The sequence below is a fragment of the Typha angustifolia genome, chromosome 9, assembly GCF_048772165.1.
Source record: "Typha angustifolia cultivar Huaian chromosome 9, ASM4877216v1, whole genome shotgun sequence".
Lineage (NCBI taxonomy): Eukaryota > Viridiplantae > Streptophyta > Magnoliopsida > Poales > Typhaceae > Typha > Typha angustifolia.
Genome location: NC_133247.1, coordinates 4,776,495 through 4,799,881, shown reverse-complemented (window position 1 = coordinate 4,799,881; position 23,387 = coordinate 4,776,495). Strand labels below are relative to the sequence as shown.

At 39.2% G+C, this 23,387-nt stretch overlaps 4 protein-coding genes across 4 annotated transcripts; 1 reads left to right on the top strand and 3 right to left on the bottom strand.

Annotated features, from left to right (window-relative positions):
- Positions 1 to 996: 996 nt before the first annotated feature.
- LOC140767593 (probable E3 ubiquitin ligase complex SCF subunit sconB) lies at positions 997 to 5,254 on the top strand. The gene is made up of 4 exons (XM_073107572.1): positions 997 to 1,140; positions 2,150 to 2,254; positions 4,157 to 4,213; positions 4,651 to 5,254. The coding sequence occupies exons 1-4, from the start codon at positions 1,000 to 1,002 to the stop codon at positions 4,978 to 4,980; spliced, it is 633 nt and encodes a 210-aa protein (XP_072963673.1). The 5' UTR covers positions 997 to 999; the 3' UTR covers positions 4,981 to 5,254.
- Positions 5,255 to 6,403: 1,149 nt separating this feature from the next.
- LOC140767844 (photosystem I reaction center subunit IV A, chloroplastic-like) lies at positions 6,404 to 7,532 on the bottom strand. The gene is made up of 3 exons (XM_073107914.1): positions 7,185 to 7,532; positions 6,731 to 6,796; positions 6,404 to 6,612 (listed from the first exon to the last, which is right to left on the bottom strand). Exons 1-3 carry the CDS (start codon positions 7,419 to 7,421, stop codon positions 6,508 to 6,510), a joined length of 408 nt encoding a protein of 135 aa, XP_072964015.1. The 5' UTR covers positions 7,422 to 7,532; the 3' UTR covers positions 6,404 to 6,507.
- Positions 7,533 to 10,187: 2,655 nt separating this feature from the next.
- LOC140767632 (chaperonin CPN60-2, mitochondrial) lies at positions 10,188 to 16,856 on the bottom strand. The gene is made up of 18 exons (XM_073107625.1): positions 16,645 to 16,856; positions 16,496 to 16,520; positions 16,075 to 16,206; positions 15,387 to 15,546; positions 14,618 to 14,793; positions 14,362 to 14,457; positions 13,604 to 13,708; positions 13,426 to 13,512; positions 13,247 to 13,336; positions 13,071 to 13,151; positions 12,927 to 12,995; positions 12,572 to 12,649; positions 12,374 to 12,469; positions 11,558 to 11,657; positions 11,374 to 11,477; positions 11,163 to 11,268; positions 10,984 to 11,062; positions 10,188 to 10,509 (listed from the first exon to the last, which is right to left on the bottom strand). Exons 1-18 carry the CDS (start codon positions 16,680 to 16,682, stop codon positions 10,404 to 10,406), a joined length of 1,728 nt encoding a protein of 575 aa, XP_072963726.1. The 5' UTR covers positions 16,683 to 16,856; the 3' UTR covers positions 10,188 to 10,403.
- Positions 16,857 to 17,377: 521 nt separating this feature from the next.
- On the bottom strand, positions 17,378 to 21,134 carry LOC140766841 (uncharacterized). Its single transcript, XM_073106502.1, has 2 exons — positions 18,002 to 21,134; positions 17,378 to 17,880 (listed from the first exon to the last, which is right to left on the bottom strand). The coding sequence occupies exons 1-2, from the start codon at positions 21,132 to 21,134 to the stop codon at positions 17,564 to 17,566; spliced, it is 3,450 nt and encodes a 1,149-aa protein (XP_072962603.1). The 3' UTR covers positions 17,378 to 17,563.
- Positions 21,135 to 23,387: the final 2,253 nt, after the last annotated feature.

The window sequence follows — 23,387 nt, the reverse complement described above, 5'->3', positions numbered from 1 at the left end:
TTTTAAAAGCAACAATATTTTCTATAAATTAACTCAGTGTTATTTTTAAGATATTAAAAGTAAAATATTTAACACTAAATATAAGTTTCTTTTTTCTATTATTATTAGAAGCGGCGGATCTCAGTCGTAATATTCGCCATCGTAATAAGTAGAGCGTAATAACCGGGATAAATAATAACCCAAACATTATTCCCCCTGAAATGGCCATCTTTACCTATCACCTTAGTTCTTATGAACTTTTGGACGCTTATACTCTCATTTCCACTGACTCAAACTTTTGTCCTTCTATTTTCTTGCTCTTTTGGCTCCCACCGATAGTTCTATTCTATCACGTAAGTCCAAGTTCTACGTATAGTTATCGTCGAGTAAGAATAAAGCTCCTTAATTAAAAGGACACAGTGTCAGTATTTGGTCCTATCGGTACTTAAGTCGGTACGCGAGGACCATTATAAGAGTTATATTTTGTTTATATTATTCTATATCATATATTAAACTTATATTCTGTATAGAAAACTTTATCCAAGTTGTACTACATATCAAACTATCGTATAATTCTCGTATCACTTATTTCTTTTAATTTTGACTAATTTTAGAGGATTAATGTATATAAATTGATAATTTTATCTCTCGATAGATGTAGAGATAGAATCTAGTTTAAGAAATTGTTTGATTTGTATCGAGTCATCGCTCTTAATTTAGCAATAAGAGAAGGCAATGCAACCGCTTATTCTTCGACGCGAATCCTTCCAACGGTTCGGACACGCAGACCCTTTCATTGGCAAGTCCATAAATTTAAATCACAGCAGAAGACGGATTACTGTCGTTGCGTCGGCATTCTATAGAAGCGCGTCGACTCCGAGGTCTGTTGGTCGGTTTCTTGTTCCGTCTCCAATGGCGGACTCCAACCGCGGAGAAGAAGGCGATGAGAAAAGGGACGGGAGGAGGACGAAGAGGGGGAGAAGGGGAGGGGAGGAGGGGAGTTCGAGCCAAGCTCCACCGATGGATCCGCTGGTGGCGTTGGGGCCGGACTTGATGGTGAAGATACTAGCGTTTTTGGACGCACGCAGCGTGGCACAGTGCATCGTCGTTTCTCTTAGGTGGCATTGTGTCGCCGCCAGTGACCGCATCTGGGGTCCAAAGGTTGGAGCTTTTGGTCTCTACTTGATAATTCGGAAGTGGGCTTTGATCTTTTTCTTGCCGCTTGTCTGTTTGTTGAATTGCATGTGTGTGGTTTTCGGATTTGCGTTTGTTTTTATGCTTATGGGTAGCCATATAGGAGAATTGGGTTAGAACAACTGTGCATGTTTAAAGATGACCCGGAAGTACGAGGGGTAAAGAATTTGGCATCCAAGTGACATTTTGCGACCCCATTTATGATGTTGACACCTTAATGGGTAAAATAATTTGGTTGTTTGCATAGCATCACTATTGGCTGGCTACATCAATTCAGCTCTTTTTATAACCAAGGTCAGAAGCCGAGATTAGAAGAATTTCTTCTGATCAGGGAAATTAGAATTCCAATATGGAGAGAAGTTCATGAACTCGGATTAATTAAGTCAACAGGTGAAAGAAGGCAGACTGTGTCAGTCTTTACTGAGATTTGTGAAAATATCCAAATCAATTTCTCTTTTGAGTAGTTTAAGAGAATTCATCTTAGTACATTTCTAAACCTCATTCTTCAATCTAATCTCTTCATTCCTTAATGTTGCATCAGACTTTGCTTATGCATGTCCATGTGGATGTGCTTATGGGTTTCTATTTGTGTATATGTGTTTGATCCACCTTGCAATTGATTTTTTTACATACATGGCAATTAACTAATCATAGTTTCATATGCTAGTTTTATGATTGATCTAATATAAAATCTCAACTATTTATATTTGATTCATAGTTTCATACAAATGGATGGGTCCATGAATATGATGACAAGATGACATCTTACACACTAGAAGAGTTGTTCAGATTTTCCAAGTCGATGTGTTAAAATATTTATACTCATGATTTTTTAGGGCTCATATTCTTGTTATATATTCTTGTTATGTAGTGGATGAACCAACCTTTTAGCTAGAATTTGTACCTGTTGGTTATATTTCTCATGAATCAAGGGTCTGCGTAAGTTGTCTATTATAATACCTGTTTCCATTGTCAGTGCCAGGAATTATGGATGGGGAAGGCACACATTCCTCGCTCTTCACAGGTTCGAGGGGCGTCAAAGTTAGAATCTTATTCTGTGTCAATCATGGATGCTAAGCGGGTAAGTGGATATTTCGTTAGATACTTTATTAATATTTCTATTATCTACCAGCTTGAATATGAATTGCTGACTAACTATAGAAATTACCTACTTTAGGGCAATGAAATCATGTTTATAATTGACCATCACTGGAAAATGTTTGATGTTGGTTGCCCTTTCTGATTTAACACCCTTCTGTAAGCTGTTTCATCAATTCTGATGTTCAATTGATCTAATTTGTCAGAGTTAAATTCCTGGAGGGAAGGATCTTTCATTTTATATTGGTTCAGGATAAAGATGAAGATATTCTCCATTGGCTGAAGTATTGGGTGATATTTAGTTGTGAAGCTGCTATGTCTGAAACAGAATATGGCGTTAGTCAGCAACATATTCCTTTGCCCTTCTGGATAAGTAGTTAGGAATATCTTCAGTAATTTGCAAGTCGAATGAATAACCATGACTGATACTAGTCCTTTCCCCTTTCTAGATTCTTAATTAGAGGTCCAATTAGACTTAGTGATAGCCTTTTACTCACCTCTTCTCAGACTTGCTTACTATATCCTTTAGAGCAATCAGTATTTAAGGTGAGAAGCTAATTCTAGTTATTCTCACTACCATGAATGAGATATATATGGAAAAACAAAATCAAACTTTCTTATAGTCAGTTTTTTACACTATGATAGCTATGTGGACCGGCACAGGGTGTGCCAGACGACACTTATTGTGTTAGCGGCATACCAACACGTGGCATGAGGGGTGCCGTACGATAACCCTCATAGCAGTTTTGCCGTTCACCATCAACCTCGTCATCATGTTTGTCTCTGTCTTGCCCCATTATTTTAATCTTAGATGGCATGTGTAAAATTTCTACCTCAATAAAAATATTGCCTCTAAGAAAGCTAATGGGATACATGTCCCATCCCTATCATCACCACCACCAATGCTAGGCTAAGTCTTATCATCATCATCATCATCATCATCATAGGAAAATCTTATTATGCTAAAACTTTTTCAGATAAAATTATAAATTTGGGTGGGTTCAAATCAATTCCTTTTAACCCAATTTGAATGAATTTGATTAAGTAATTTCAGATTTTTTTTAAATTTTGGACGAAATATATTTCTCCATTTGAGACTAGAATAAGAATGTTAATTTGGTGTTTCAGTACAAGGTACTTGAGAAAAGCTGGAATTGCTCCTTCAATTTTAGCTTTTAAAATGTTTATCATCATAGATTAAATGGGAGAGGCCCTTGTTTGTTGGTTGAGTTAGAATACTTTGATGCTTCAGATAAACTTGCAAAAGATTAGGAGTATGACTTTTAACAAGATCAGTCAAACAGAGATGGTATCATATTTATGTTTTTTTTGTTAAAAGTTCAGGACTTCAACTCATGAAACTATTTTATCCCTTTTCAACTTGAAGTTAAGATTTTCTCCCCCACAATATTAGATAATCTTTCATAATTAGATTAAACTGGAATTGAAATCCATAAACGCTGTTTGTAGCAGTCCCAAGGTTCCACCATCAACAATTAAGTGATTAACAGATATTACATATCCATGGTGCAGTTCTGCGCTCTTGACCTTAGAAGAGAAGGGTTCTTTTGTTTTAAGAGTAATAGATGCACAGAGGAAAAAGAATAACATATTTTCATCTTAAGTGTAATGAAATTATGATCCATGACTTATACCAGATCATCATCTGTTATTTTGCACAAAATATTAGCTAATATTATGTGGCAACTGTAGCTGAAAAATGTGAAAAGTAATATACATGTAAGATATGAATATATAGTCTCTCATAAAAAAAATTCGTTCAATATGTTAGCAAATATCTGGTTGTCAGATATTGTAAAGCGTTTCCAATTACTTTTAATGGCTTTCTGATAAATTTACAATATCTTCTGCTGCAAATTCTTAGACTCGCATAATGAAGGAGGATCTCTGTGATCACGTATGGGAGTATCGTTTCAAGGAGGTAAATTCCAGCTAATGAATGCTTATTTATCATGCAGTATGAACTGTTCGTAGAATCAAACAGTGACTACTGTTTGCCGTCTTAATTGCTTATCTTCTGTATGGCCAATCTGTCTGTCTTAGATGAAAGTCTCCACTTCAAGGTTTCTTCTTATGGCGAATGAAATGTAGATCCTGTTCTGTGAGACACTGCTCTTTTCATTAAATGCTCAGTGATAGACCATTGTCCTTCGAAGTTGCTACCTGAGGTATCATGGTTTATCAAGTTTGTAGACGCATGAGCATATTTTGCAACAAAACCTTTGTGGAGGGCTAAGTAAATGTGGGATATTTTCTTGAAATGTAAGGTAGGAGAGTGATGTCAACATCATATGTCCTTCCATCATATTAACTTCTCGCGTAATTTATCAGTGTTCATTCTTCTTCTTACATTTGTAGATAGCTCCAGAATATTGGCGTAATCTTGACCCCTCATGGAAGGGTACTGGTTCACCTATGCGGCGGTATTTTCACCCTGATGGCTCCCACACTGCAGATCCTGATGATGAAGTTTGGGGCGGTCATGAGTGTACATACTCGATAATCACCAGTTACATGGGTGATGGGAAAATCAAGGAGCACTATGTGAGGATCAACCGATGGCCTCCAATGGCTGTTTTAAGGAAGGAGGATTGGAGCTGGGAGTTGTCCAACCACATCTATTGTTACAACAGTTTTCCTGATGCTGATAAAGAAGGCGGCACAGGTCCGCTATTTCCAGTCTGGTAAGTCTAATACAGTATGGGGTAGCAGTGTTGCCACCACCTGTGTTGCTGCTGCTGCTGCAAATCTGCTAATGTTTTCAAGTCGGACTATAATTTAGAGTGTTTTCAGGCTTCCTTGTCGAACTTCTGTTGGTTAAACTATGAGGAGATTCACATATAGTTTGCTTTAGATCTTATCAGCTAAACTCTTTCTGTTTAAGGTATCATGTATGGACTTGTACTGATCTCCTATCTTTGAGCATTTATATACTTTATAAAATGGCATCTTGGGGTCCAAACTAAGGTGAGCTCAGACCTCTTTGCCAGACTAAAGCTTGGCTTTTGTTTATAAAATGGCATCTTGGTGTCTAAATTAAGGTGAGGTCAGACCTCTTTGGCAGACTAAAGCTTAGTGTTTGTTTTTGTTTTTTTAACATCGAGATAGAGATGAAAGAAAGTTAATGGTTGTCACAATTATATCTATGAATCGCTTTAACCATTTGAGCAACATCAATTGGCTGGGCTCAAAAGCTTTGTTATTAAAACCTGCTGAACTTGAGCAATTCTTGAGAAGTTCATTTCTAAGATTGGTCAAAGAAATGATCAGAAGTTCACAAATGTAGATCTAATACTGGCTATCTATCAACAGTTTTTTTATCCTTTTCTTTTCTAAGAAAAGGTTTCGATATGTTATTCATAAGTGGGGAAGAACCCAGTTGGAATTCGTCTATCTTTCGGTATGTTTGTTTTACAATAATCTCCCTCTATTTATGGTGACGTATTTTGGTCATTCTTCAAACTATATATATTCCTTAACCTTGTACACAATCTTGTTATTTGAACTCATAGAAGCTATACAGCAATAATAGAAAATCATAGAGATAATTATGCTTGGTTTCCCTAAACTATTATCATTTTAATATACTTTTTTTTTATATCCATATATACTCATGAACTGAAGAAAAACATAAACCTTTTTAACTCAGAGGTTTATGTGGTAAAAAGAAATTGTTAAAAAAATATTCAAATAATAGTTCGATGAGACTAAATATAATTAACCCTAGATCATATCCCTACCAACCCACGGGAGATATTCAGCAACAGATTAAGCAGCCAGCTGCACTTATTGTAAGGACCATCATCCTAGCACTGACATTACCAGTTTCGAGGTGCGGTGGCATACCGCTGGAATAAGCTAGAAATAAATTCTATTGAAATTCCAAGCACATATGATCGTTCCAAATCCTAGAAGGTAATCTCGAACGTCACAATATGCTAAATCGAAAGTAAGAAAAATAGACATGTAAAATATCCCGATTTTGAGAATAGGGCTTGAACCTCTTCTGTAGAGCAACGCAGAAGAATTATATGACATTCTTTTTTTCAATCTCCATTGAAGAAGATAACAAGAGTAGAGAAAGAAGTAATGATGATCCCAGCAAACTGAGTAGTAGAACATTGGAAATTAAATTAAGAAGAAGCTGGCAAGTACAAGGGATTGTCCAAATTGCACGCAATCTGGAAGATTACAGACACTTATGATAGATCTCTCTCATTTGACCTCCTGGACCTCGTCCAATGCATAGTTGTTCGTGGAGACGCCGGCATAGTTGACCTTGTTGAATCGCACCACGACGGGATAACGGGTTTTCGGGTCCTGATTTGGAAACCACAGTCCAATTCAATATATATATGTTAAAAAAAGCCCATCAAGAAATGCCTGCCTGCAATCTACTGTCTGTGAAAAGAAACACACATATATTTAATAGATTTACCTGGTCCACAATAACCACTGATCCAATCCCCCTGTACCAGTATGATTCCCTTCTGAGGATCTTCACCTGAGAAGATGAAGAAGAAAGGGAAAAAGAAAGAAAATTTGGTTGAGATAATACTTAGGAAGTGTACTAATTAATTTGCACTCCCAAAATAAAACACTTGTTTATGGCTCAGGATTGCAAATAGATGCATCCTAAAACTGTGCCACTCCAAAGATAATAAATAATAACACGATTTTGGAAGACACAGAGCATGAATGTTCTGGGGGTAAGTGCTAATTGGTACTAAAAAGTCATTCTGATAGTCTGAAAAATGAATTCAATTTAAACGAGTAAGGATTTTATCTTTAAACAACAGATTGGGTTGGGTTGGAGGAATTCAAACTCATGGAACTGTCTGCATGCATGTATGTCAAAGCGGTATAGACATGGTGGTAAAACGGAGCCATACCTTTGCTCCCTTCTTAGGACCGATCGGTGGTGGCGGCGGAGGCTTGACGGCCGCCTTCGCCTCTCCCTCCGCAGCGGGGGCAGGTGGCGGCGCCGCCTCCTCCTCTGCCCGGACGACCAATCTCCTGTTTGGCCTGGAGAAGGAGAGTGAGTTGGCACGCGTGGTGTTGGTGGTGGTGGTTATATTGGAGGTGAGCACGAAGCTTGAGGCAGCCGAAGCCATGTTAGTAGTGGCCATAGTAATCAAGGAGTCTGCTGCTGCTGCTGCTCTCTCTCTCTCTCTCTCTCTCTCTCTCTCTCTCGTGATTTGTTCTCGGAGGGTATGGATGATAGTTTGAAGGTGTGGTGGCGTTAGCGAGTGGACGACTAATGGCCTCAAATTTAGGCGTTATCTCCACCTAGGTGTTGTGATCTTTTTCTCCAATGGAATCTTGACGCGTGACATCCTATCCATCCCATGTGGATAACCTCATCCCCCTCTCTCTCTTCTCTGATGATGATGATGATATGATGATGAATCGTTGATTCATTATTATACAGCCATGGACGCATGAGACATGTTGCCTAATTTTTGAACTTCAAGTCATACACATTTACATAGTGAACTCCGTATCCATCCGAGTAGTCAAATTATAGCGAGCTGATTAACCAAATTTAATTACTTTCTTCGTAACTAAGGAGATTATGAATTCGACTCCGATTCTAAATAATACTATAAAGAAAATATTTGATGATTTCGTCTAACTCAATTCGGTTGATGACTTGACAGTGCGGTTAATTTGGACGAACAACTTAACAGTGCAATAGCTTGGAACAGATCTTGACGACGTTCAGTTCGAAATAATTATTCAGCAAAACATATGATTAAAAAAAATAAAAAAATCAAATCAAATTCAAGTTGAGCCAAATGAACATTTCTCTAGCTGATAGTGGCATGATTACTCAAAACAAGAGTCAAAACTCCAGTAGATGCATTCTCCAACTATTTCAGTACTCCATGGGATTAATTTTGCTCACCGAGTATTTTGATCATCATCTTCTTGTGATCATATATATACATGAGAAACTGCAGGAACCCCTCAACATACAAAACCAGAGCCCATCTAAAAAAATATACTTTAGGAGGCTGTCATAAAATAATACGTGATGCTTGAAGAAAATTAGATCCATCACTGACTAATATCAGAGCAAATAAGCAGCGAAGAAATAGCGTGCTGGTTTAGCTAATGACCCAGACTATGCTAAATAATCACTAGCTTAGATTTTTCTTACATATAACGAGTATGGTGAAGTAGAAGGGAGGATTTGGTTTCTTGCATTGTAAAATTTCGCCATGAAGATCCACCAAGGTGACAATTTGGTTTCTTGCTAGAAAACTCTCCAGAAACTAGAATATAGATCAGACAAGGATTGCCAACTTCTCCATCCAGGATTCAAGAAATTAGCAGACACCAATAATTTGAATCGATCATTTCTTCAAGAAAGAAGCCAAAATTGGACGAAACACTAACTTGGTGGTCTTCTTCCATATCCGAATAGAATTACAGAGAGAGAGAGAGAGAGAGAAGAGATCCTTACCTTCTTCGATTTCCTCCTGGAAAGAAGGAATCTTGGGAAGAAGGCGATCTCGGATTTGGTTGCCTTCGTACGTACGTGCTTCTTCCTGCCTTAAATCCTCTAGTTCTGGCTTACTAGGGACAGAGTCAAAGAGCTTATCGTACCAACTCCTCTACCAGCTTCCTACGACGACCTGGATCAGTTAATCGAACGTTAATTATAAATTGAAAGAAAGAAACACCCTGAGTTTTGTGCCATGTTTCTTAAATACTTCATTAACATATATTTTGAGGATAATATTTTGCCCAATTAGTCTTCACGTAAAAATTTAAGTTAGAGCAACGATTCCATACTAACCAATCATCTTTGGATAAATTAAAGAATATATAAGACATTTTATATATGCGACTAGATTAATCGATAAAAAAATAAAATTTAAGTATTTTCTCATTGCTTATTCTTCTTGTCAACTTCTATCAATTTATTATTATTTTTATTTTTTATAAAAAAATAAATAATTAAGAGAAAAATAAAATATAACTAATTTGTCTTTATAATTTAGAAAAGTGATCCGATTAGGAAAGAGAAATTTAATAGTTCTTATTAAATCATTTAACTTAAGTTAATACAATATATTTTAACATCCATGCACTTAAAAGAAGATGTAAAATGATATTAATACCTTGAATAAAAAGTTTTAGTATTAAGATAAAAGTTTAAAAAAAAAAGAAAGAAACCATCTAATCTAATGAAGAAGAGTATTTCAAGTATTTTAGTTTTAAAAGTAACAAAACAGGATACGATAAACATCTTTATCTCGACCAAAGGAAAATTTAAGCCTCCATAAGATAGTATGAGTAATAACAAAGATAAACTGTAGAGTGTTCTTGATAAACTTTCCTCATCTTTTACTAGAGAGTATTTTATATAGGTGGAATTAACCTTAAGGGCAACTGCCAGATTTGGATCCCTTCTGTTTGTTTCTTTGGATCGGACTAATCTCTCCATGATCTATGAGACAATCATTAAGTCATCTTTTTGTGATAAATATTAAATTATTCTATCGCCTATAACTATATACAATTTTTAAACATTAATTTTATAATAACTCAGAATTACTATTTTTACACCACTTACTACTATGTTACATCCAGTCAAAAATATTTTATCATTTAATTTAAAACAAATTTACATTATTCTTATTACTTTAACATTAAAGTTAGATCATATCAAATATAATTATTATTTTTATATTAATATTAACTTAAATAACACAACAGATAGTTCCCTTTTTCTAATACTAAAAATTAAAATACTTCTAAAAATGATCTTATTCCACAAGTGAACAAAAGCCAATCCCCAAAAATCAAAGATGAAATTAACAGGAAAATTAAGATTTCTACACCACAAGCTCTAATAATGAGAAGCAGGATAAAGATAGTCCAAAGATTCCAAGAAAACTTCTCATATATTCAAAAGCCTGCTTCGTTTCTCAGCAGAGGAAAATAATGGTGTTTCCAACCATGCATTTCTGACAGCAGAAAACAAAATTCCATTACAGTTTTATCTTCTCTGGTGAGGTCTCACCAAATGATGAATTTATCTCAGCCTCAAGATCCTAAATCTACATGATTTTGAGTCACTTGTGGAATTTGGAAGAAATTTAGTAGTCCATTCCACCCATGCCACCGCCCATCGCAGGGGTGTCCTTCTCTTCTTTAGGGAGTTCAACAACAACCGCCTCAGTGGTGGTCATCAGTGATGAAACACTGCAGTATAACAAACAGAAAATTCAGAAGAAATCAATCACCAGATGTAACATAAGCGGGTGGCTTGAATAATTTCTGATACAATAACAGAGGAAAAATCAAGGAAAAGGTAAACAGAAGCTGTTACATTATTATAATCTGGCAAATAGTGTCCACATGTAATAATGTTTCACTACCGATAATTGCGCTGTCGAATGCATTAAATGTAGTACTGACAGGGTTTTCTCATGTGCATTAGGGTTGGAATGCAAGTCATTTTGGATTGCAGGGCAGACAAATAAATACTAATGAAGCGGTTGGCTCATGAAAGAACAAAATTTATAATTCTGCCTAAAATTGATTATGCTGTTTTCCCACAATTGGTCAAAATATAAATTATTTAAAAATCAAGCAAGAAACAGGAATAGCTGCTGAATTATCCACTCAGATAATCGTAATATCATAAATAACCAATTGGCATAATGAGAAAATTACCTAGCAGCATCGACCAACGCAGTTCTGATCACCTTCAATGGGTCAATGATACCTGCCTTGACCATGTCCACGTATTCACCTGAATAACAAAATCCATGAAAATTTATGTAAATAATGGCTAAAATATTAAAAGGGAAATTTAATTTATTAGTATGAAATGAAGTGTTGCAAGACCTAACCTTTAGCAGCATCATACCCAAGATCAGGATTGTCCTGTTCCAAAAGCTTGCCAACAACCACTGCGCCTTCGACTCCTGCATTAGCAGCAATCGTGTGCACTGGGGTCTGCAAAATGATATGTAAACTTTCTCAATCCCCCGAACAAACAACTAATAGCAATACATTTGAAGTGATAAGTTTATAAATCTTCCAATCAAAGCATTTTACAACCTTCAAAGCATTTTGAATTATTTGGACACCAATCTTCTGATCAAAGTTAGCTGTCTGCAGTTTCTCCAACTCCTTTGATGCATAGAGGAGGGCAACACCGCCACCTTTATAGAAAAGCATCTCGCTTTGTCAAGAGACAAAAACAAGAAAACAGCATATAATAGTAACATGGTATGATGACTACCTGGCACGATACCCTCTTCCACGGCAGCTTTGGTAGCATTTAAAGCATCAGTCACCCTATCCTTCTTCTCACCAACTTCAGCTTCACTCGCTCCTCCGATCTACATATAAACAACAGCATATAGTGGATTTTGAGGATAAGTCAAAGTTGCAAATACAAAAAGTAAATCTAGCTTTTACAATGGAACTGAAGAAAAGAATCATAGACTTAGATTGATATCATTATAAAATCTTTCTCTAGTCAGATCAAACATACTGCAAATGACACTTTCTAAATATTTTACTTCAGTTCAGTTATTAGCATATTTTGGCACTATAAAAGTTCACCCTTTTTTTCACTATAGTGTCCTAATGCACAGTAACAATCGATGAGATTTAGAAAGCACTGATAAGACTGTACCATGTAATACCTAAAGCCTTTTTAATAAACAAGAATAGAGTCAAAGCCTGCAAATAATTGTAGATTCAATAAAAAGAAATAAATTAGTGATTCATTTGTATATTCACGTATCTCCAACAACTATAGCTTAGATTCCTACTGGAAGGAAGGTACAACCTTAATACTTCTTACACTAAAGAAACCCATACTGAATAAACATATGGATGGATCTCCAATAATACTGCATTAACATTTTCAGGTGTAGCCATACTAGATAGAAAATTAGAGCAACAAAAATAAGCATATTTCTTGTATGTCAACATATATTACAAATTAACCATTTCAAGTCCTTCGTGAAGTTAGCTTGACTAAAATGGCATGTATTCAGTGGCATTATTTAGGAAAGGAATTAGAGCAACTAAGGCTAAATAAGAGAACCTTTAGGACTGCAACACCTCCAGAAAGCTTTGCCAATCTTTCCTGCTGTTTCTCTTTGTCATAGTCAGAAGTGCTCAACTCAATTGCAGATCTCAGCTGTTGCAATATCATATATTAAAGGTTCAAGTTAGACAATGACCCCAGCATGAAGGATCATGAAGTACTAAATGGAGTTTGATCATTAAGATGAACGTAAACCTGCTCGCATCTCTCCTCAATGGACTTCTTGTCTCCAGCCCCATCAAGAATAACAGTGTCATCTTTTGATATTGTCACCTGTAATAATTGCAAATTATATGGTTAAATCCTTAAAATGATCAAGATCATTGAAACCTTCCAGGGTCACAGAGAGAGAGAGAGAAGGAGCACAAAGAGAGGATTCCAAAATAAGTAAATTAGCAGATTAAACTGGAACGTACAAGATTAAGGATAAAGTTAGGACTCTATGGAGGTACATCAAGTACAACTAGCCTAAACAGAGTACATGAACCATCACATTATGTTAACATAACATAATAAGATAGACAGAATACTTCTGCCGATAAAATCTTACCTTTTTGCATGTGCCAAACATGTGAGCTTCAACTTTCTCAAGGTTCATGCCAAGTTCTTCAGTTATGAGCTAAATTACAAGAAACTAATGGTCAGAAGATGCAAAAGAGAATGGAAATGGAAAGAAGAGCATAAAGAGACACACTTCTCCTCCAGTGAGAATGGCAAGGTCCTGCAAATTGGCCTTTCTGTTCTCGCCAAAACCAGGAGCTTTGATGGCACAAACCTATATAAAACTTATTATTTAGCATGGAAAATTTGTCTAAAATAATGTTCAGAAAAGAATTCAAGATCCCTGTTGTTTGAAGCTAGAAGTAAAACCTTGATGCCAGCACGAAGTTTATTAAGAATGAGAGTTGCCAGTGCATCACTTTCTACGTCTTCAGCAACAATGAGTAGAGGCCTTTGTTTCTGAACAAACATTAGAAAATTCAGTTACTTAACACCAATATTTTGTGCCACTTTACTCCTATTAGGAGTGAGGAGAAGTAGATGGATACCTTCAAAGCCAATTCTAATACTTTAACCACTGCATTAAGGCTTGATATCTTCTTCTCGTGTATCAAAATGAGAGGATCGTCCAGCTCCTATAGGGAATCAAATAGCAGGAATTTAGCAGGAAGAATATCAGCTATACAGATTAAGAAACCATGAACTTGGTGTGAAACAGTTCCTTACACATTTCTGGTTCTTCTGGTTGGTGATAAAGTAAGGAGAGATGTAGCCTCTATCAAGCTTCATTCCTTCAACAACTTCCAACTCATTATAGAGAGTATTACCATCCTGAAAAGATATGGGGAGAAAAATGTCACTATTAAAGAAAGTGCAAAGGACTATATCTGCTGCAAAGAATGGATATGTACGTATCAGGTCCTACTTTCAGTAAGTGATGGCTTCTAACACTTGAATGGTAGTACATAACAGCTCTTAAATAACTAATCTAATAGAACAAAAGAAATAAGAATCAAACTGATACATTCTCGCAATAGAAGAAATTATATCATGCTTGCCACGCTAAGGATAGCTTAAAAAAATAGTATTTCTCCTTCAGTTTACTACATCCATAACATGATGAAAGTTGATAGGCTTGGCAAAGTACAACCATTGTTAGAAAATTATTGTCATAAGAAAGAAAATAAGGTTTTCTTTCGGAATCCATAGTATGTATCTACTCCTAAATATCGCATATGTATGAACCCAGAAAGAAAAGAAATACTAGATGAATAAATACGCTGTTGCACTTGCAATTACATATGCATGGCTGATAAGTGCATATGGTTATACACTTATGCACAGCATTTTAAATAGAAAATTAAATAACCACCTGAATGTTAAGACAGACTGACATGTACCAATACTAACAGTAAATTCACCTGACAATCAGCATACTTTCAGAATGAAACTGACATAGTAATGACATAGAGACTGTAACTTACCGCAATAGTGATTACTCCCTCTTTACCCACTTTCTCCATAGCCTTCGCAATGAGTTCACCGATTTCTCTTTCTCCATTAGCTGATATTGTACCAACCTTTCAAAGTGAACAGGAAATAAGAGATACAAAACATGCGAAAAGAATGTAGTACTAACCAAGGTAGAGGATTAACACAAGCCATAAAAGAAAGGAAAAGGGGAAGCACATAAAAGGGCAATTCTGCAAGTTGCAACAATTTTTGAAACCAAAAGTCTACCTGCGCTATCTCCTCTGATGTGCTGATCATCCTTGTTCTGCTTTTCAAGTTGGTCACCACAGAATCAACAGCCATGGTGATCCCACGTCTTAGATCCATTGCGTTCATTCCAGCTGCAACTGACTTGCACCCTTCAGCAAATATCGCTCTTGTAAGGACAGTGGCACATGTTGTACCTGAAGATATTCAACACTAGAGAAGTTAGGAAAACAGGGTCTGGCAAGAAAAGCAGCTAACATATGACAATTACATTATCTTTTAAAGAGGAAGTACAAGGAACATCTTGACTATAACAATTCAATTTTCATGCTTGTTTTCAAGCTTATGTAGATCAACGATAGTAATATAGTAATAATCATTCAAAAAGGACAGAAGAGAAATATGACTAGTGAATAAGAATGAGAATAGATGACAGGCTGTTAAAAATGTAAATGAATAAGTATAATTCCATCAAGAACATGTATACCACGATACATGACAAACAGACAAAAAGCCGTGCAGCTTTGAAGTACAAGACAAAGAATATATACATATACCATCTGAAGAGAAAAGAAGGGGAAAATGGCCTAAGCTAGCTTCATTGCCATGAAGTGAGTGAGAAACTCCCCTAGCTTATCTTTTGATTAAGTCATTTTTCTTTTTACCGAAATACAGAAACCACACAAATTTCTTGCACAGAACTTAATCATTTATACTGATAAAATTGTGAATACAAAGAAAGAAAAGCAGAACAAAGCAGTGCAGAAACTTCAGTAGGAAGATAACCTACCATCACCAGCAACATCATTAGTAGCATTAGCGACCTGCTTCACAAGGCTGGCACCCATGTTTTTAACTCTGTCCTTAAACTCAATGCTCTTTGCAACAGTCACTCCATCCTTTGTAACTTTAGGTGCACCATAGCTTTGCTCTAAAACAACAGTTCGCCCCTGTGCTCCAAAAATTGATTAACATCAGTTGAATAACCAATTAACTAGGAAAGAGAGCATCAGTGATACAGAATGAACATGAGAAGTTTCTTATACAGTTATACTCAGACGAGTGGAGAGGCTATCAGGATGCAAACAATAAGCACCATCATGAAAAGAAAATTCAGATATCAGCCGCCATTTGTTCATTATCAAGGGAAACTACTTTTCTTTATCTGGAAGACAAGGTGGATATTGCCACAAGAAACCTGTTTCTTAAGTATGAAAACGAAAGTATTAACAAAAAGTTAAATGTAACAACTTCATGCTGTATGCATACTTCTTGATCCAGATAACCCATTGCAACAGGGCATGTTGACTTATAGAATTCACAGCAACAAGTTTACTTAAGAGTACAGACTAGACTATTGTACACCCAGAATGGCAGCCAGCAAGAATAAAAGATACAAGTACTAGGCTATGGAAAGCCCTCCCAGATATTAAACACCCACAACAGCATAAACTGCATAAAGGAAGTATAGATCATACCTTAGGCCCCATAGTGACTTTGACAGCATCGGCTAACTCCTCCACTCCTTTAAGCATCAATGCACGAGCGTCGACTCCAAACTTGATGTCCTTGGCTGCATAGTTTCTGCTCCAACCCAGCCTACTTCCAACCTGTAGCAACTTATATAAGCAAATGTCTGAAGATAACAGGTTTAAGATAATCCAAGCGCATAAAAGAAGAGCATTTATCCATGAGACAATGATAGACATCATCATCAAATAGTCAGTAAAGAGCATCCAACCAACCCATTCAGACAGCATGTTTAACATGCTAACACTGACTACAAAATAAAGCTATAAAAATATTTTTCTTCTCTATCTCAATCATTCTAGAAGTTTAATCAACACTGCAGAACTAGCGGAAGAAACATAACAAAAGGAGAAAAAAAAGAGTCTTCACCTGTCGACTGCTGCTCCCAGCAATCCTACAAAGAGCAAACAAAGATCAGCACAACCCACAACAAAAAGAAGCAAACTTTGATGCTAGAACCCCAAATCCTAAATTAACGCATCCCAAAGAAGGGAAGAAAGAACGAAACGCCTTTTTACCGAGCTTTGGATGCGAGGCTAGCCGCAGCGCGATACATAGTCGACAGAGGAATTAAATCCCTGAAGGATGGAGAAAGGGAAAATGGAGGAGAGGAGTGATCAAACAAGGAAGCTAGGGTTTGAGGAGAGCGACCAAAGGCGCGAGCTTGGAATGGAAGGCGAGAGGAGTAAGGAGGTGGGGGGGATATAGAGAAGAAAGGAGCGGTCTCTAGAAGTCTCTACTAGGGTTTAGGGTTTTAAGTGAACGCAACGGTAAGACCGGCAGAGATGTGGACCGGTTTGCCACCACGTAATCCGACCCATTTGACCATTCTTGTGAGACAAGAAAGGAGATCGAATCGACCGGTTCGGTTCGGACCGGACCCCGGTTCGGTTTATTGTTGCAACTTGCAGGTGATTCGTAAGTTGGACCACCACTTTCAAGTACCCGTTACATGTTAATCATAAAATAAATAATATAAAAAATAAAGTAATTTTTGTACAGTGCTTAGACACTAGTGACCTAATCTTTGTGACTTCTTCCATTGAAAATAAGTTTCTTGGACTATTTTTATGTTCGGGCAATATCCAATTAGATCAAAACTATATTTGTTTTTTAATATCCTATAATGTTTGTCACTAATTTTGAACTAAGCAGTTATAATCTTCCCCCTTTTATCCGTCGATAAGAATATGGTAATACTATAATTAATTTGGCCATTTCCGATTTAACATTATGTGTCAATAATTATTTTTGGGGGTCGTAAATTATTTTTTTTCCACACAAGTACTGATCTCTTTCCAATATTTATATTATGAAAGAAATAATTACTACATAGATCAAAAGAAAAGGATCATTTTTCTTTCGTCGATTCTTCCTCTTCTCGTAACCAAAGTGATGAAAATTGTGAGTTGTGACCTATCCTTACAGATCCATCCATTAAGAGCTCCTGGAGAAGTTTTGAGTCCTGGTTGAGCCCAGCTGTTTAATTACCCCTTGCATTGTTGGTCGAGCTTGTGGGTTCGAATGCACGCATTCCAGTGCAACCTCAGCCAATAATTCCACCTCACTTGCTTCCTGAGGAGTTGGAGGTCGGATTCTGCTATCCAAGAAGTCGTTTAGGATTACTTCTCCATCTCGAGATGACAGCATGGAGAGGAATTCACCTGGATGGCTTCCATGAATCACTTCAAGTATTACAATGCCGAAACTGTATACATCGCACTTTTCTGTTACCTTCGCCATGTAAGAAAGCTCTGTTTGGCCATGCATAAAAAGGGGAATTAGGCTGAAGTATAGGAACTAATATGATGAAAACGAATCCAAATCAAAACCAAATGCGTTAGCTTATATAAATATATATATATATATATATACCTGGAGCCATGTACCCAAATGTGCCTGCAACCGAGCTCCAGTGCGATGAATCCGGCTTCAAACTTCTCGCCACGCCGAAGTCGGCAACGTATGCCTTCATCTCCATGTCCAACAGTATGTTCTTCCCCTTTACATCTCTATGCACAATCGGCGGATCACAGTCATGGTGCATGTAACACAGAGCACTAGCCACATCTTTCACAATACTCACTCTCTTGCTCCATTCCAACTCACTAGCTCCTTCTTCACTTGTTAGCACATCTGATAGGTTTCCTCTCTCAATGTACTCATAGATGAGGAATCTAACATGAGCATGAGAGCAGAACCCGTGCAGCTTGACGATGTTCCGATGTTTTAGTTCGGTTAACGCGTTGATCTCGTTCGCGAATCCCCGGTCGTCGACGAGCTCTCCTTCTAGTGAGTGGAGCTTCTTGATGGCTACTACTTGGTCTGTTCTTAGCTGTGCTTTGTAGACACTACCATAGCTTCCTACTCCGATGCAGTACTTGTCATCAAAGTTCTCAGTGGCATCAATAATTTTCTCGTAGATGTCCTTGCCGTCAAAGTTCAGTGCCAAGAACAAATTATTCGTCTCATGACTCTCCTTCTTTTCTTCATCCTTTGCGGGTTTCGATCTCCCACGGAGCGCGAAGGCAACTCCGATGGCGATTAATAGTAGAGTAACACATGAGATAGGTATAACTACGGGGAGAATTTTCTTGCGATGCACTGGTCTGTTAGGCAACAAGCATTGAGGTAGACCACGAACAACACCACACAAGCCAGGGTTGTGCTCGAACCATTCGACCGGCGCTTGCGAAAAGAATCGCGTTGCGGGGAGTGAACCTTCTAACTCATTGTATGAGAAGTCGAAGGTGACCAAGCTGATCATGTTTGAGAGGGAGGCAGGGATGGAGCCAGTTAGGTTATTGTGTGAGAGGTTTACGTTTTGCAGCATACTTAGCTTGCTAAGTTGTGGTGGAATGGATCCCGTGAGTGAATTGTAGCTTAGATCAAGCAAATCTTGCAGGGCCACTAGATCTCCAATCTCAACTGGAAGGCTTCCATGTAACTCGTTTGCTCTCAAGTTCAATAGTCTCAATCCGGTGCATTTGCTAAGTTCTTTAGGAACCACTCCACTTAACTTGTTACTTGACAAATCAAGAGTAATTAGGCTGTCTAGATCTCCAATGTCAGAAGGTATTTGGGCAGAGAGTTGGTTGCTGCTTAGGTTTAATTCAAGGAGAGAAGCTAGAGCACCTAGTTTTCTTGGTATTTCTCCTATTAGATGATTCGAAGAGATGTCGAGCGACGCCAACATCGGTAAGTCCCCGATCTCGGGCGGTATTCCACCGCAGATCATGTTCCCCGCCAAGAGAAGAGATGTCAGATTGCGACATTGGGCCCAATTCTCCGATAGCTCGCCGTAGAATCTATTGTAGCTTAGTTCAATGTAATATAGATTAGGATACACTCCAAACACTGAGGAGATATCCCCGGAGATCTGGTTATATTCTAGCCTGACCCTCTCTAAGCTAGTACAATTCTTCAGGCTCGGCGGCGCCGGACCGTCGAACTGGTTGTTATTCACCGAGATCCAGCGAAGAGCTCCTCCTCTGCATACATTTGGAGGCAGAACACCAGAGAAATTATTCTCACTCAGTTGTAGCGACACAAGGTTCGTTAGGTTGTCTAATTCGGGCGGCAAAGGGCCGGATAATCGGTTACTGTAAACCTCGAGGTACGTCAGGGAAATCAGATTGCCGAACGACGGCGGGATCGCGCCGGAGATCTGGTTGACGGAAATGATAAAATCGTGGAGATTTACAAGATTTCCCATCTCAGGAGGAATGGATCCAGAGAGATGGTTGTTGTAGAAAGACAACGACTCGAGCATGCTCAAGTTTCCTAGACTAATGGGAATGGAGCCAGACAAGTGATTCGAAATAAGGTACAAAGTTTGCAGCTGAGCCAGGTTACCTAACCTAGATGGAATGGGACCAGCCAGGGAATTGCTGGAGAGCACCAACTTCACTAGGTTCCCCAAATCCCCTAGCTCAATTGGGATGGGTCCAGTGAGATAATTGTTGTCTAGGAAGATCATCTCGATCTGGGTCAAGTTAGCTAGGCTTGAAGGTATAAAGCCAGTGAGAGAGTTGTTGTAGAGAGAGAGATCAATCAGGTTATCAAGCAACCCTATATCTTGAGGAATGGGACCTGAGAGATTGTTCGATCCCAAGTTTAGGAACATCATCTGGCTAAGATTGCCAAATGATGCAGGAACTGGACCTGTGAGGTTGTTTTCGGTGAAAAGAAGGACCTTCATGGAGCTAAGTCGCCCTAGCTCATGAGGAATAGAACCCGAGATCCGATTACTGTAGAGCAAGAGATTAGTGATGGCGGTGAGATTACCAAGGGAGCGGGGGATAACACCGTCGAGGTGGTTCCCCGAAAGATCCAGCACCGCTAGCCTGGTGAGCTCCCCGAGCTCTTCTGGTATCGAGCCAGTTAGGCTATTATAGAAGAGGCGAAGGACGCGGAGTCTGGATAGTTTCCCGACTTCGGCCGGAATAGTTCCAGTGAGCCGGTTTTCTTGGAGATGGAGGGAGGTGAGTTTAGTCCAGTTGGATAACATCACTGGGGAGATCCCCCCGGTGAGCTTGTTACCGGAGAGGTCTAGCTCTGATAGGCGTGAGAGGGCGGCGAGGGAGGGCGGGAGCTCGCCGGATAGGTGGTTGTGGGAGAGGTCGAGGGAGGAGAGTGTCGAGAGATTGGTGATCGACGGGGGGATGACCCCGGAGAGGAAGTTGTGGCGGAGGCCGAGGACGGAGAGGGAGGGGAGGGCCGAGAAGTCGAGGGCAGCGAGCGTGCCGACGAGGCCGGCCCTCGGGAGGCTCAGGTTGGATACGTGGGAGCCGATATTGCATGTGATTCCATGCCATGAGCAGGGAGAGGTGGTGGAGTTCCAGGAGAGGAGGGCAAAGGGTAGAGGGGGTAGGAGGGTGGACTTCCAATGGAGGAGGGCATCGGCTTCGGATTCGGATGTAGCGAGAGAAATTGATGCTAATAATCCCGGAGAAGGAAAGAGGAGGAGAAGAGAAAGGACAGAGAGGAGGAGAGAGGAAGATTCCATTTGCACGGTGAGATGTTTGGAAATAATTGCTACTATTTGTAGTGCAGCAACTAGTACTGTACGTAGTCAATTAAAAGTTTAAGTGGAAACCTGTGCGGAAATGAGAACAAAGTTTTTGAAGTCATGGAAGTCTGAGTGGAAAGTGATTGGACTGAAATCAGAGAAAAAGGACAAAGCGTGAAGAATCGCAATAGTGTATCATAATAGTTATTCCATGGTCTCCTTAGATATTTGTTAAGTTGGTACATATCCTCACCAGTATGGATGGATGGATGTAAAAAGCACTTTACGTCAGTCACTTTTGATCGGCACGGTTTTTCAAATTAATATATTTTAGCGTGGGATTTGGGTTTGTGAATCTTGGAGGTTGGCATGGAGTGATGGTGGCGTTAAGTTTAGGCGAAGACTTAGTAGTCTTAGTATTTTGTTTGAGGGTATGATTGTGCTTGGACTCAATTATGTCAGGTCTCTCACGTACTGAGTACTCTTAAAATAATTTTGTTAAGTGACATTTACTTAATAGTATTGTGGTCGATTTTATTAAAGAGTTGAATGTTTTTTAAAAAGAGCGTAATATCGAGAGAGGATCTCGAGGTGCACGCTTGATCATATTATGCAATTCTATCGTATTGTTTTATTATATATCTATAATACGGAGTTCGAAAGGATCTCTCCTCTTCTCTTTGTATCAGACTAGCTTATTATAATTAGTGAATGTTAATGAATTGATCTTGTGCTTAAAAACTTTGGTCAAGAAAGGAAAAGAAAGAAAAATTAGAGGTACCTGCAAGAAATATTAGATACTTGAGGCGGTTAAAATGTTACAAGAAAAAAAATTGTATTATTGCAAAAAAAAAAACATTAATAGATTTTTTCGTTCTTCCACTGATATTCTCTTTGCGCCATTAGATCCCAATACTCCTTACAGGTTGGAATGCTAAATGGAATCTTCAATCTCGAGTAGAAGAAGAATTGAAAGATTTGAAGAGCAAAGCGACACCATGAGAAAAAGATGAAAGGTGGGGATTCTTCATGGTCACCACAAAGCCCTCCAATTGTGTTTCAATATTCATGCCCATACCCCCTGAGTGAGTCTTTAATGTGAAGTCTCTTTGTTTGCAGCTCGCCAGCCAACGAAATATTTTCACCTTTGAAGGCACTGGGAGTAGGGCTGTCAGGCTTGACGAGCAGCTCGGGCTCGGCTCGGGCTCGGCTCGGGTGAAGCTCGAGTCCGGCTCGGCTCGATCAGAGTTGAGCCGAGCCCGAGCCATTATAATAGGCTCGAAATTAATATCGAGCCGAGCCTGAGCTGGAGCCAGCTCGCTCAGGCTCGGCTCGATAGGCTCGATAGCCTGAGTCCCTATGACTAAGGACACGTGGCATAAGGAAATATTGCCACGTGTCCTTCACTAACTCATTCTCATCCGTAACCTACCTCAACATTCATCACCCTCACCTACCCCACCCTCATTAATTACTTCACATTTCCCATCACATTACCTTCCCCATCATCAATTCCCCCACCCTCACCTTCACTCTCACCCTCATCCACCCGATCACCTTCATTCTTCCCTCCCCGTCGGTCTCCATCGGCAACGACGGCAAACCATCACCACGGCGCCACACCTTCCTCCGTCGTCGGCCTCCTCCTCCTCCTCCGTCGTCGGCCTCCTCCTCCGTCGTCGGCCTCCTCCATTCGTCTCCGACTCCTTCGGCAAGCCGCCGCCCACGTCGCCGCCGCCCACGTCGCCGCCGCCCACGTCGCCACCGCCCACGTCGCCACCGCCTTATCCTCTAATCGAGCTCGAGCTTTGCTCAGGCTCGGGTTGAGTTGAGCCGAGCCTGAGCAACATTGTGAGGCTCGAAACTAATTTCGAGCCGAGCCTGAGCTAGAGCCGGCTCGCTCAGGCTCGGCTCGTTTACACCCCTAACTGGGAGTTTCCATATGCCAAAGTAAAATTTGAATGAACTCTCTTCATGAGGATATTATAAACCTTAGAAGAAGTAAGCCTCCAAGAAGCAGTGCAGACTTTGGCAAACTATAAACACAATATCTCTTATAGAGTCTATTTCAGCAATTCACATTTGGCAGGACAAGGTGTGTGGTTAGAAGGACTAGAGGCCATGAAAGATTTTAAAGATACAACACTAGACGCGATCAAACGGCCTAACCCGCCCGTGCCCTCCCCGAACTCGGTTTAGGCCCGGCTCGGCCTGAGCCCGAACTACCCATGGGTGGCACAGGCTAGCCCT

Excerpts from the sequence above, each read along its gene's own strand:
- LOC140767632 (XM_073107625.1), bottom strand. The coding sequence starts at position 16,682 with ATGTATCGCGCTGCGGCTAGCCTCGCATCCAAAGCTCG. Across the intron at positions 12,470-12,571 it reads TTGAGGAGAGATGCGAGCAG|CTGAGATCTGCAATTGAGTT; the intron begins GTTTACGTTCAT and ends ATATTGCAACAG. Across the intron at positions 11,478-11,557 it reads GGAAGAGGGTATCGTGCCAG|GTGGCGGTGTTGCCCTCCTC; the intron begins GTAGTCATCATA and ends TTTTCTATAAAG.
- LOC140766841 (XM_073106502.1), bottom strand. The coding sequence starts at position 21,134 with ATGGAATCTTCCTCTCTCCTCCTCTCTGTCCTTTCTCTTCTCCTCCTC. Across the intron at positions 17,881-18,001 it reads ATTTGGGTACATGGCTCCAG|AGCTTTCTTACATGGCGAAG; the intron begins GTATATATATAT and ends ATGGCCAAACAG.
- LOC140767844 (XM_073107914.1), bottom strand. The coding sequence starts at position 7,421 with ATGGCCACTACTAACATGGCTTCGGCTGCCTCAAGCTTCGTGCTCACC. Across the intron at positions 6,797-7,184 it reads GTCCTAAGAAGGGAGCAAAG|GTGAAGATCCTCAGAAGGGA; the intron begins GTATGGCTCCGT and ends TCATCTTCTCAG. Across the intron at positions 6,613-6,730 it reads CAGTGGTTATTGTGGACCAG|GACCCGAAAACCCGTTATCC; the intron begins GTAAATCTATTA and ends TTTCCAAATCAG.
- LOC140767593 (XM_073107572.1), top strand. The coding sequence starts at position 1,000 with ATGGATCCGCTGGTGGCGTTGGGGCCGGACTTGATGGTGAAGATACTA. Across the intron at positions 1,141-2,149 it reads ACCGCATCTGGGGTCCAAAG|TGCCAGGAATTATGGATGGG; the intron begins GTTGGAGCTTTT and ends TTCCATTGTCAG. Across the intron at positions 2,255-4,156 it reads CAATCATGGATGCTAAGCGG|ACTCGCATAATGAAGGAGGA; the intron begins GTAAGTGGATAT and ends GCAAATTCTTAG.